At 48.1% G+C, this 13,610-nt stretch overlaps 1 protein-coding gene across 2 annotated transcripts in view; it reads right to left on the bottom strand.

Annotated features, from left to right (window-relative positions):
* The window catches only part of BTC (betacellulin), a 30,781-nt gene extending 17,506 nt beyond the window's left edge, over nucleotides 1-13,275 (bottom strand). Inside the window, exons 1-2 of one of the 2 annotated variants that reach the window (XM_048847865.2) lie at nucleotides 13,086-13,275; nucleotides 3,458-3,553 (exon numbers count right to left, since the gene is read on the bottom strand). In XM_048847865.2, coding sequence (XP_048703822.1) covers nucleotides 3,458-3,553; nucleotides 13,086-13,134 — 145 coding nt within the window. In that variant the 5' untranslated portion in view covers nucleotides 13,135-13,275. Of the gene's footprint in view, nucleotides 1-3,457; nucleotides 3,554-10,305; nucleotides 10,340-13,085 lie in introns of those variants that run through there. The other variant, XM_075127449.1, reaches the window with a different exon arrangement.
* Between the last annotated feature and the right edge of the window lie 335 nt (nucleotides 13,276-13,610).

The following is a 13,610-nucleotide window of genomic DNA, read 5'->3' as shown; positions in this document are numbered from 1 at the left end:
TCAACTGGGGGGATGTTGGGTCTGCCTGCAATAACCAGCCAGTGCGTTGCTGGTGAAACTTCTTGTCTTGAATGAGTTCTGCACAAAATTGATGTCCATCAAACGTTTCTTATTTTCAGTTACTGTCAAGACAATTTTCGCTGGAGGTAGCTGTGTACTTGTATTCAACTGATGCACTCTGCTTGCTTCTGTAGCTCTGCTGGATCCTGTGACACTCTTTGTGCTGAAGTCTTTGCCCCGTCAAAGACAAGGCATACATCATTTGCTGCGAAGGTGACTTCTTCTGAAGTATGTCGAGTTGACACCTCTGTCAGCAGCTGCTTCTTTAGGTTAGATTTAGCTGGGCAATCCTCATGTCACCAGAGTCCGTGAACGTTGACATTGGTACAGGACTGACAAAATATTCTTGAGGTCAGACTCTCATGAACTTGCTTGTAGGCCTATTGCTCTTGAATAGATAAGGTTGGTGTCAAATGCCTTTGTAGGACCAACCTGTACATGCTTTTTTGTCACCACCAGCATCTCTACTATCCTCGATATTGTGTCATAGAACCTGGCAGGCCAGCTTCGTTCAAATTCTTGTATTTAGCAAATTCCCGTTGTAAGTGCATCATCGGCATTGACTGGTGCCACCCTACTATTGCCTCTGTGTGCTTAGATGGGCTTAAGGGACTGATGCATACCTCTAGCTTCTTACCAATGACTTCTCTGTTCATTGCATCTGCAACAATCCTAGACTTCGTTTCTTCTTTGTGGATCGCTTGTATTGTATTTGATGTGCCTTTGGCTTATGTTAGCGTCTATAACTGTTCAAGGGTGGAAAAATAATTCTCATGAGTGAATATATAAGAATTTGTTAAGTGAGCACGCTCAGAGTACAAAAATATGCTTTGTGCCCAAGGTCGAGTGGGGAGGATGGAGCTGTGTTAGCAAAGTATACTGATACAGACATCACATGTGTACCTTCTAGCTAATTATGTTCCATGACAAAATATTAGTGAAGTTTTCATTAAAAATAATTGAAATTCAATGAAAGTGGTTTCACTGTCACCTGGCTTCTAAAGCAGGAGGAGGTGGTAATAAGTACTCAGATTTCAAAATGCTCAACAGTGAGACAGTGTCATCAGGCAGTTTCTTTGAATTTAGGGTCTTGAAATTCAGAATTCTCTCTCTCTCTCTCACACACACACAGAGCTTGCATTTGGCTACCAGACTCGAATATGTCACCACTAGATCACAGATCCCAATTACATCAGAAATGGCCTAAGGGATTATTTTTAAACTGCTGGGTGTATCATAAAGAAATGAGTTTGTTTACCTTGTAAGAAGCAGCTGATTGACGCTGCTCTCATTTAAGTTGCAATACCAGCCTACAAAACAGCAGCCTGAACTGCAGCTGCATGTCTGTGTCTCCCAGAAAGAGAGGGCAGTACCACAGCAGCAGCCAGATCCTGCTAGGAGTGCAGGATTGGAGGAGGGAAAACAGGTGTCTGAAGTGGAAATCCCATGCTGCCAGGAGAAAACATTCTAGTGTGGGCATGGCAAACTGGCTGAAAATCAGTTCCTAAAATCATTCCATTACAGTCAATGCACTGCATTTCCCCAGCTCATTAAGGCTCCCATTATCAATGCATTCCATACTGTCAGAGTTTCCTGGCATCACAATTCTCCGGTTATAAGGCTGAAATGAATCTAACTTACCTCTCTAACATACTGCTGCTCTCGGTTTGGAGTATTTTTTTAAAGAAGGCCATTCTAAATTCTTCCTACATTCTTACCAACAAACATAAGTGTGGCCTATTAACAAAGTCACAAGTGTGCATGCTGCTTTAGTTTCTCTTTCTTCAAATTGTAACGATACAACTGTAGGAGGGATTTTCACATCTCCTTGGCCTAACTCAGCTCTCACTGAAATAAAGATAAGACTCCCACTGCCTTTGATGACAGCAAAGTAAGGCCCATGCTGAATGCTTTAGAAAATCCCACCTTTATAGTGTTATTTTTTAAAATGCAAATAGGATTTAAAGCGTTTTATTATTTAAAAGTCTCTTTTCAGTAGATACTGAATTTTTGCTGCATTGATCCTTTTTGTGCAAGTGGCTGATACTTTGTCATCTTGCTGCCATACAAGTTTGGCCTGTAAGTGTCCCACTTCCTACCATTAGCCAGGATGATAGCCAGTGATACCCTTCGCTTCCATACCAGGTAAAGCAAAGTTAACAAGATCTTCAAGCAGCACCACTGTGCTGCACTGGGGAGATCTCGGTTCATTTCATTTGGGTGCTTTGTTCCAAACAGGAGAGGAGCAAGGGCACAAAACTGAGCCTAAAGAAAAGAATTGGTACATTATACCAAGATGTACCCATCTGACCTGATCCCAGCAGACAGTAGCCTTCTGCTATTTTACCGGGTGGCAGGAAGCCACCAAAATTCAATTAATTCCTATATCTGATTTTGCCCAGTTTAAAGTTTTGGGTTTTTTTATAAACACACATAGTATATATACACATATATAAGTCTAAGGGAATTAGACTATTGGTTGGGGAGCAGTGACAATTCCCGAAGGGATTTTCCCTCAAGTCTCCTGCTCTTTTCAGAGCATGATGCTATACCCATATTGCTACGATACATGCCCACAAGAGATGGGCGCGCGCATGTCAAGGTAGCAACAGACCCACATTTGGGCAATGGCAGTTCTGATGCTTCTGTAAGACCATCCTGGGTCCGGTGTATGAATGACACTGGAGGCAATGGGGCTCAGGTGTGCATATCTGAAGGCTAAAACCTGGGATTAAGGACATGCAGAAAGCATACACAAGTATCCCTGGCACACTGCAGTCCTGGCAACCAGATCTGGAGGGGTTCCCTTCCTGGATAGCCTGAGCTGCGACCACGTGAGTGGAGTCTAAATGCAGCTGAGAAGGCCTGAAACGCCAGCGACACATTCCATAACCACTGCCCAACGACAGCTCAGGCTAAGAGTTTTCGAACTCTCCCTCTTATGATGCAGCAACAAACAGCATGATCATAAGGAAGCCGAGTGGAACCATGGCCAGCGTTAACCTTGTCAGTGTGCGCCGGGAACAGGCCAATTAGCTCTTTGGTGGGGCACGGGATAAATGGTTTGCAAAACTGAATCCAGAACAGTTTGCGGCGTAAAGAGCTTTATTTCAGGAGTTGTACGCAGTGCTACACAGTGCTACCACATCCCCAAGGCAGACAGCTAGGGGCACGTTAACGTTATCTTTCATTTCCAGATCACAAAGACACAGTTATTAAAATACTGTTGCAGAATCAGTAATGCACCTCGCAGGCCTGTCTACCCCAGGATGGACACTGGAGCACTGAAAACGGCTTGGCTGTTTGTAGCACCACTGAGACCTATACTGACTGTACCATTTCAACTCATTGGTTTGTTTTTAACCTGAATCGGTATCTTGTTATAACACAGAGTTACCTGTACATTCCTCCGGAAAGCTGCATACGGGCTTCTTCACTCCGTAGTCAGCAGTCACGTTCCAGCTGGCAACCACACAGTTGAAAACTGCTAGGCCTTCAATTAAAACAAAAAGAGGTTATAACAGGGTCTTCAAAGGGCTCCACTTGCTCTGGCTAGGCGCGGGGTATACACCACCACCGACAGCTAGGTGGGAATTAGAAAGGCCTGAGCAATCCTCTCCTAACTTACAGTTCTGGTGCACGTTCCTGGCCACTCCCCGTGCGTCACCTCTGGAGCGGAATGGAGCTCCAAGCAACGTCACGGCACGTTTCATTAGGGACCTAACCTGACGAATGTCCCCTACTTCTATCACTTTGAAATATGGGATAAGAGCAACAAAATGCCAATGAATGAAGGGAAAGTAACTACTAGGTTAGAGGGAAGAGAGCTACTTCTTAAGGCTCATGCAGTCTGATGGATTCCTTGGCCATGTAATTCCTATTAGGCCCAAACTAGCAATTAACACACACGCGCTGAGTGAAGCAGGGTGATCTAGGAACCACACAAAACGGCCTCTCTCCCCTGCGTGCCAGACCTCTACACAAGCAAGAGACTCAAGCAAATACTTCGTCATTAACATTTTAAGCCTTACCACACCCAGCCCAGCCGCGATCGGGCAGGGTCCCACACTATCACACAGGAAAACTGTGGTCGGAGCGGCCTTGGCAGGCCTGCCCCCTCAGCTGGCAGGGAGTTGGCAAGAGGTGGCGGGCTCCCAGAAAGGCCAGCAAGAGGCAAGGACACAGGCAGCCAATATTTCAAGCTCAGGATAGGAGAGAGGGGCCTGAGCTCAGAAAGTAGGGGGTCAGGCTCTCCCTGTGGGGCAGGCTGAACTGCCCTGTTAAGGGAAGGGGCTGGGCCCAGTGAGAACGTTGGGCCACAGCAGCATTCTCACTGGTGCCCGGGGAAAAGGCAGGAAGTTACGCGACTGGTGCCCAGTACAGGCCTGTGCTGCTTCCAGCACCACACAGGATGGAAACAGCCGAAGGGCAAAATGCACAGCACCGGTAGGTACCGCTGCTGCCGCCTCTGCCAACTCTCATCTCCCCGTGTCCCTCGTCCCGCCCTTTCATCCCTCTTCCAGCTACTGGCCCCCTGGAGTACCTGCCATGGGGGTCCCAGCCAGCTCACCCTCTCCTACCCTGCTCAGAGCTGACAGAGGGAGGGCAGCAGCAGCTACTCATTCGCCCTGCTCCTCACAATGCTGCATGGGGCAGGGAAGCAGCCAGAGGGCTCAGAAGAAGCAGCCCTCCATTACTGGAACCAGAGCCCTTCGCACCTCTAGGCAGAGCCTTGACAACAGAGGCTTTTCTTTCTCACCTCCTCTCCTGAGCAGGCAATCCCAGGCCCCTTTCCCTTGACCCACCTTTTGCCGCTGTGGGGAAACCCACGAGGCTCCTTTCTCACCCTACCTCCATCGGAGGCAGGATCAGGCACCGAAAGTCAAGGAGAGAGAGGACAGCAGTACAGGGCTCCACCACTTCTCACCATGGCCCTGCTAACTTCACAGTCCATTTTTGTAAATTTCACATTTAAAAATCTTGAATTTCAGATATGTAAATCTGAAATTTCACAGCGTTGCAACAAAAACTACAGGGATACGTATTTTAAAAAGGCAAAATAAACACGTAAAGCCCTTAAGAACATAAGAACAGCCATACTGGGTCAGACCAAAGGTCCATCTAGCCCAATATCCTGTCTTCCGACAGTGGCCAATGCCAGGTGCCTCAAATCAGCGTTTCTCAAACTAAGGATCCCACCCAAAAGGGGGTCAGATCACCCATTAACAGCTAAGTCAGAACTAGGATTGCTACATAACTGCTCTTGAGGCTTTTCAAACAGAGCAATTGCCTTTGGTCGTGCATCAAGCTTTATCCTTAGAGATGCTTGACGATCTGCTGTGTCAATGGACCGAACTGTTTCATATGAACATCTTGAAAAATTAAGGACAAGACTGAAACAACCTTCTCTCCTCTCCACAGAGGAACAGATGTGGGAGTGGAGTGCCACAGATCCTTAGGGAAGTCATGAGGCCAGGAGGCAGGATTGTATATGGTGGGCATTTTGCAAGCGATCAGTGATTTTGGTACCTCAGTTCAAGACACCTGAAGGAACCTGATCTTCAGAAAGCGTTGAGCACCAACCTCTGACAATGACGCCATTTCAAAGCATCTCAAAAGTTGGATTCCTAAAAACTGAGACATCCAAAAGTCACTAGTCACTTTTAAAATCCTACCCTTACGTGTATTTCTAACTCTGCTCCTATTTATGTCAATGGGAATTTTACCATAGATCAACAGTGGGTGCCTTTGAAGAATCCAACCTCAGAGCTCCTTGCCCATAGTAGGTTATCCTTATGCATAGTTTTATACCACTGTTCAAAAGTCAGTCAAGATAATCATAGATCTGTTTTCCATTTTACTTAGCGTGGGTGTCACACCTAGGTCACCACAGTTAGAAACAGAAGAGATCCATCAGATCAACTGCATGACCCTGGAAATACAGAATACAGTACCCAGATAGTTAACATATTGCATATTTCACATACGTGCCTTGCTGAGTTTTCTGCCTGGCTTGCTGTTCTCAGTCACTGATCTAGGATAATTGCAGGGGAAGGGCAAGAGAAACAATTCTTTTCCTTATTTTAAGCCTGCCATAATAGCGTCCAGGGGCAGTCGAGGGGAAACAGGTGAGAAGCGGTAAGTTACACCTGTTATGAGAAGAGACAGCTCCCTCCCCTTCCTCAGCACTGCGTCCACAGAGCAAAGTCTCGACTGCGTATAAAGGTGATGGTGGGCTATTCTGCCAACCAGCTGGTTGCACAGAGGGCAGAGTTACTGCTTTGCAGGTGGTGGGGAGGGCGGTTCTGTGTGTATTTCAGTCTCTCTGGGAACAGGCCGCACCCTCTCTAGGCATGCCTCTCATGAATGAATGCAGTCGAGTGGGAAGGGTCATGGAAGCAGGAGGCTGCAAAGCAGCATCTGCTCGGAGCACATGCACCTACTCCATACCACCACGCCCACAGCCAGAGCAACACAGACCGCACGGAAGGTGATAGCACTTGCCTGCTTTGCAGGGACATGGGTGGGGAGAGAATCACCCCTCTCAACCGGCAGAGCTGCTTCTCAGCCTGTGGGAAGACTGCAGTAGCTTCTGCATCCCCACACCCCTTCCGCCAGGGCAGGAGGAAGAGGTTGGTGGGTCAGCACAGCAGTAGATACCTTCTGGCTCCTCACAGCCCCACCTGCCTCCAGCACCTGCTCACTGGCACATAAAGCCAAGCTTCATGGAGGCAATGCAAATTGCTGGCATGGCTCCCCCACCCCCCACAGACAACGGAGCCGCTCGAACCACAGGGGCAGAACTATCCCCTGACTGCTCCCCTTAAAAAAAAAAAAAAGAGCTATATAGATATTTTCCCACTCAATCATCAGTAATAAACATTAAGACAAGGGCACTGGGAGAACGAAAGACAGAATTTAGAATCTTGGCATCCAATGTTCACTCACGGACTCATCCCGGGATCATTCCATCTCACAGCTGGACACTTTATCCACATGGAAGCTAAGGCCTCAATCCCCTGACATTTGCCCACCTGTTGAATGCAAGCATGGGACCAGCTCCATTGACATCAGTCAGACTACTCGTGGGTGAAGTTCAGCGTAAGTCTAAGCGACAGCAGGATCAGGGCCTAAATCGTTATCTTAGATGCACTTGCAGCCCTACAAGGCCAACTGAGTACAGCTCTTGGGTGCCTATTTTCAGACACCTTAAAACGACCTGATTTTCAAAGAGTGGGCACCTAGCATTTTCTGAAAATCCCCTTTCAGATGGGGTCTCTAGAACTGGAAGCAGCCAAAATTGTCAGTCGCTTATGAAAATCTTGGCTTAAATGTCTAATATGACTTAAATTCAGGAACTTTAGATTAGCAAAATAAAGCCACTGCGAAACCACTGTAATTGTAGCTGGGCAGAACTCCCTCCTCTCCAGAACCGTTAATACGTCAGCAATCAAGCGCCATCACATTCTAGCAAATGAGACAAGGATCTATCGCAAGTGTTAAATATAGAGCCAGTCCCATGTCAGAAAGCCTTTCCTGCCAAGTATTTCTCACCCAACCTATACCAAGGCACTTCTGTTTTAAAGCTTCCAGTTTAACTAACTTCATTTTTAGTTCCATGCTTAGGGCCCAATCCCGCACATGCCTACCCCCATGAGTAACCTGGCTAGGATGATAAAATTTCCTTGTTCTCCCAGTGGTTGGCAGAGATAAGGACCTGGATGACAGCTGGTTGGATTACATTCAATTTGGGTGAGAGAGAGGTGATGCTGTCTCTCTCCCACTGACCTGTTGTGACACCTTGGGCAAGACATTTCCCCTCTGTTCAGAAGCCAGTGGGAGGGCTGTTCAGAGTAAACATGAAGGGACTAGGGCTCTAAAAGGCTGATTACAGGGGGTCATGGCTCCCATTTTCATAGGACTGTCGTCCAATCACAAGTTATTGGACTCAGTGGCATTCACCTACTTGGAAGAAAAGAATAATTCACTCTGTCACACAAATTACTGGGTTATCCAGGAGGTCAGACTAGATGATTAAACACAGTGGTCTCTTCTGGCTTTAACATCTATGAATGGGGTCCAGGACAAGTAGCTCCCTACAAACTTTAGCTGGAGGGTGTGGGGCTCTCCAAAGCAACCAAGTTTGTCGTCAACTCTTTTGAGCCTTCCAGCAAAAATAAAAAAACCTGTTCCTGCCAAACCCCATAAGAACTCCCTTAGCTTGCCAGTCAATAACAAAACAAAATTGTACATTATGCATAATTTCTTAATGACACTGTCTGCACACACACTAATTTTATTGACACAAGAGTACACAGAGCTTGCCAGTCCAAAAATCCCCACGCTGCAGGATAGCTACAGCCCAGAGTAGCACAGTTTCTATTCAATCACACGACACTGAGAAGTAACGAATCTCTGAATGGGCAGAATCCCATATGAACACATCTTATACCCCAACTGGCATGTTAAAGGTCCTAGTAGACTCCACAAAAGCACAGAAACCTGCTAGCCCCTCCTCACCCATGCAGCCCAAACCCCATGGAGCAGTAATGAAAGGGCTCAGGAGTTTAGCAAGTTGATGCTGGGAAGGCAGTACTCCCCTCTGCCATGCATTCCCCAAAGACCCAGATCTGCCAGGCCAAGTCCCTTCCACTCAAAGGCAGATGAAATAATGCGTGCCTCCTCTCTGTGCAGACGGTGGACTTTCAACTTACAAGTCTTATTTAAAATGGGTGAGCTCAAATCTAGCGTATCAGGGCAGGGATGAAAGCAGCCCAAAGCCAGCAAAATATTAAAATACTTGTTGCACTGATTTCACTAAAAAGCTGCAACACATAAAAAGAATGCCCCGCTTATCGTCAGGCATTAGCTTCTATGGGTTTTAAGGCTACTGAGAATGCTTAGGACCCAGATCCAAATTCACAGTTTGCGTGGCAATCTTGGCAGACTGTCACTGCAGGAATACCTGGAAATAATCATTTCTGACCCCCTGCCCAGGACAGGGCAACGTGTGTTCAGATGGAAATCAGATCCAATAGCAGACAACGCTGCTGCATAGTATGTCAAAAGAAAGTAAATTACCACATGTATATAGGGCTTGGAAAAGTTACTCAGTGTCTACTAGCCCCCAGACTAAGCCTAACCATCAGGCCAAGACACACAATCCCAAATCCCCCAAGGGCCACGTCCCCCTCATCTCACCTCACACCTTATCCTGCTCAGTCTCCTGCTGGGTGAGCATCACCACTGCTTCGGCCCCGAAGACCTTGCTCTCCCCGCAGCTGAATGCTGCCCCCCCCCCAAGTCACTTAATACTGGGCAGCCCCACCCTTGCCAATAAATCAGTGCGTGCTGGGATGACAGCAGTTTCAGCTTGTAGGGTCCCCTACACAGACAGCCCTCTGCTGATGTTGTTTGGCGCACCTTCCTTGAAGCAGTGGTAGGAATCCCACTCCCCAGCATCCTATTGTAACAATGGGGGACAGCTCCCTTCCCAGCCGCCTCCACACCCCACTCTATGCTAGCAGCCCTCCAGATAAGGCAGCAGTCTCTCTGCCAGCTCAGGCAGACAAGGCTGCATCAGTTTGCATCGCGCTTGTATCTGGAAGGTTCTTTTGGCAACCCCAAGGACTGGAGACGTACGGCCAGAAAGAGCTCAGAAGACATTAAGACACCTACATTGAGGTGGATGGATTTGGCAGCTGCTAAGCGTGAAGTCCTTTTGAAAATCCAACCACGAATTGCCACCCCATCACACACACACCCCCAAATGAAACCTTTGCCATCAGCAGAATCTCTCACCTGATAAAACCACCAACTCACTCTGGCTAAGTGGATTCATCACACCCTGCTGATGTACATATAACATGCCATACTTGTTTATTTAAATGGCGTTACTCAGAAGGGATTAGGAACAGTGTCCCTGTTCTGCTGGTGGTTTTCATACTCCTGTAAAAAGCCCAGAATTCTGGATAGTGGACTGTGCTATACGGTGTTCACATGTCCATAACACCAGCAGGAATCCAGCACTTTTCCGAAGGTTGGTAAAACATTTTATAGGGCAACTTTTTAGAAGTATACATAAAAGGGTTTAAGGAAAAAAAAAAACCCAGGACCTTTAAAGCTTACTTCACCACCACCCCCCTGAGATGGGGAGAAAATTTCAATCCAGCCTTCGGTAAAGCAAAGCCTTTAAAATGGAGACCCTGCCATGAAAACACCAGTGAGATGGGTCTATTTTTCTACCTGCATGCTCCTTGCCCATTGATACTGATTGTTACAGACACGCACTGAGGGGAAACAGGGCAGGCATTCACAAAACAACCAACCCGGATCATCTGATGTCTTGGGGCAGGACCCTGCAAATGGGAGACAGCAGAAGATTGGAAAGGGAAGATTAATTCCATCCCAAGTGCCCACAGAAATACGTATCTAACACCACACGTGGAGCACAGCCCCATGACGACGCAGGGGAGCTTCCCCTCGTATTACTACATGCACTCGGAGAACAGACCTTCAGCCTGATGGGACAGATGAGCACTGAAAGCCCCACACCTCACACTAATGCTGGACAGAACTGCAGGTCTAAAGCCCCTCACGCATCAAATTGAAAACCGTCCCTCTGCAGACAGTGAGGGCAACCCAACCCACGGAAGGGAACATGCACAGGGGAAATATTACGAACTTGAGCCCTTTCTAGCTTCCTTATCACGTACCAGACGGCTTGACGGGCTTGTGGCTGGAAATTTATTTCCTCTCCCTCCTCAGGTCCCAATGGCCCTGGGAGACAGCGTCATGACAGGATAAGCAGCGAAACGACAGCACAAAGGCAAAGTGGAGCAATTGTGAAGGACAGCGACTGCAGCACTCATCACCAGACCTCCGCTGGCTCTGCCACGGAGAGCAGGAGGAGCAAGGCTTGACATGCCCACCGCGTCGGTGACCTTGTCGACACTGGACAGTGATGCTGCTCTAAACATACCACTATAGTTAAAGCAGCAAAGAAAACCCTGGTGCGATGTAGGTACACCACTGGAAGAGTGCTTTTAAGTTCAGACTAAGCCTAAGGCTGAAAAACAAAATTATTTTTAAAAAAAGACTTTTGGACCCTCTTTATACATGGTAAAGGACTAAAATAGGAGATAAGCCTAAGTCTTGTAAAAATCCTTTACAGTTCAACTTTAGGGCTGATATTATATCAGGGCGGGGGTGGAGGGGGAAGAGTCAAGCAACCATAACTTTTACTAACAACTCAGTAAATCTATCCATCCCTCAAATACTTGCATGGAGCTCCCATTAGAAGTCAGCGGTTCCGAATTAACACAGAGCCCACTCTGACAGGTTTAATTTCAAAGTTACCAGGCTTCTCCCATCTTATTTCAGGTGGGGTTTTCTCTCCCCCTTCAGTAAGTTTTTTCTTGGTCTTTTTTTAAAGCAATCATTTAAAGGACTCCATTGAAAGATGGAAGAAGGACCATTCAGAGGAGCCTGGAACAGCTGTGACATTTCAGGCATGCATTTTAGACTAATAAGCAGGAATTCAACCATTAACTGATAAACATGTATTTTGTTAAAAACTGCACATTGTTTATGCTAGCCAAAAATCCCTTTATTATTTATTCTCAGATGTTAAGTCATCAAACATCTAAAGGGGGTTGGGGTTTTTTGTTTGCTGAAAGCTTTAAACAAGACATGTTTTGAGCATAGAAGATTTTGGGGCCACACTTTATAAAGTATATCTTCAATATAAATAGCTAATAAGGATTAAGAGATGCTATATACATGTTACCAACACCAGTACTGTGTTCTACATGGTTATAAGTGCATCAGTCAAAGCTGTTCTTGATTGTTATAACCCAGGTGCTGACGATAACAACTGATCAACCATTTGTAAGACAGCTATCAATCATTTATTAACCTTTCACATGCCATTTATAAATGCACCCTTAATCTACAGGGTGACTGATTCTTCACTTACTTTGGTCAAGGAGCCCAATACTCTATTGGTGTCTCCTGCTTGGACTGCTAATGGCTGTTGTGACAGATTGGATCACAGAAAACCCCTTGGGACTGCCAACTGATGTGCTGAGACTACTTCTAACCCGTTTTCCCTGCCAGCGTGGGACTCCAGAACCCTGCCTGCTTGAGCCAGACATGCTAGCCTGCTACAAACACAGACCTTCTAATTTGCGTGAAGCATATTCCAATTACATTATATTCACACTCATTAGCATATTTTCATAAAATTATATCGAATCATAGATATCAAGGTTGGAAGGGACCTCAGAAGGTCATCTTGTCCAACCCCCTGCTCAAATATCACAGCTCTGACCACACCTTTCCAGCAGCCACCCTCACCCCCATCACCCCCATAACCTGATGAGGGTTTTAACTGAAAATATCTCAAAGGGCCTATGCAGAAGACTGCAGCTTTTAAACAAGACACATCAGGAGTTTTGTAGCCAGATACACTCCATGCTCTAACCCTGATCTATGGCTCCAGGACCACACAGTGTCAGTATGTAAGAAATAACCCGTTTTGAGTTACAGGAGGGGGTGGGGGGCAGGAGACAAAGCCCCTAGTTACACCATGCAGCGTTGTTTTTCTTTTGCTATAATTTTAAACGCAGGAAGAACCTGAATTCTCAAGTGCCTTAAAATAAAATGTTTGTTCTACAGCTAAAAATAGCCCCCCTCTTGCTCAGGGCAGATTTCTGAAGCCAAGAGACTCACAACCCCCTGGAAACAGGGTGAGGGCTGGCGGGGTCACCAGGCGAACAGCCAGGCTGACAAGCCACTGGGCACCCCAGGAAGGGCCAAATCAACCTGCCACGTTTGACTTGGGAGCTTTGGCCCTGCAGGACGCAAACAGCTGGCCGGGAGGGCGGCGGGGCTCTCCCTCGCCACGGGATCCCCCCGCAACGGCGGCAGCGACTCCCCACTCCCGGCAGCGCCCCCCCATTGCAGCCGCAGGTGGGGGCTGCCCTTTTGCTCCCTTCCCCCCCCCCAGCCCGTCCCCTCCTTACCCAGCGCCAGCAGCAGCCCGGGGCCGCTGCCCAGGACCACTGCGTCCATCCGAGCCCCGGGGGCAGGGGGAGCAGCCGCCTCCCCCAGGCAGCGCTCCAGCAGCGCGGGGAAAGGAGCAGCGGCAGCAGCCCGGCACAGTGCGCGGCGGAGCGCAACTAAACCCGGCCAGGGCAGGGACTGAACCAGCCGAGCCCGCCCCCTGCCGGCGGCCCGGGGCGCGGAGCGCGCGCCCGCTTCCCATTGGCTCCGGCGCGGGCTGGGAGTCCCGCTCCCCGGGGCCTGATGGAAACTCTCCGCCTGCCTCGCGCCCCGAGCGCGGCGCGGCCGGCCGCCGGGGGCGCTCCGGCTGGTGCTGCGCCGTGCACCGGGTGCAAGGCTGTGTGGTGGTGGACACCACGCCCAGGGGGGTGAACGCGCACCTTGCATGCGAAGCTGATGAAGGACCCTCGTGCCCATCCACGCCCGTGTGGGAGTGCGTAAACGGAACTGGTGTGAAATCACACCTTTTCGTGAAACGGCTGCAG

Source organism: Caretta caretta, chromosome 4, assembly GCF_965140235.1.
Source record: "Caretta caretta isolate rCarCar2 chromosome 4, rCarCar1.hap1, whole genome shotgun sequence".
Lineage (NCBI taxonomy): Eukaryota > Metazoa > Chordata > Testudines > Cheloniidae > Caretta > Caretta caretta.
Note: the sequence above shows the minus strand (reverse complement) of the source record. Positions and strands in the feature narration are given on the sequence as shown.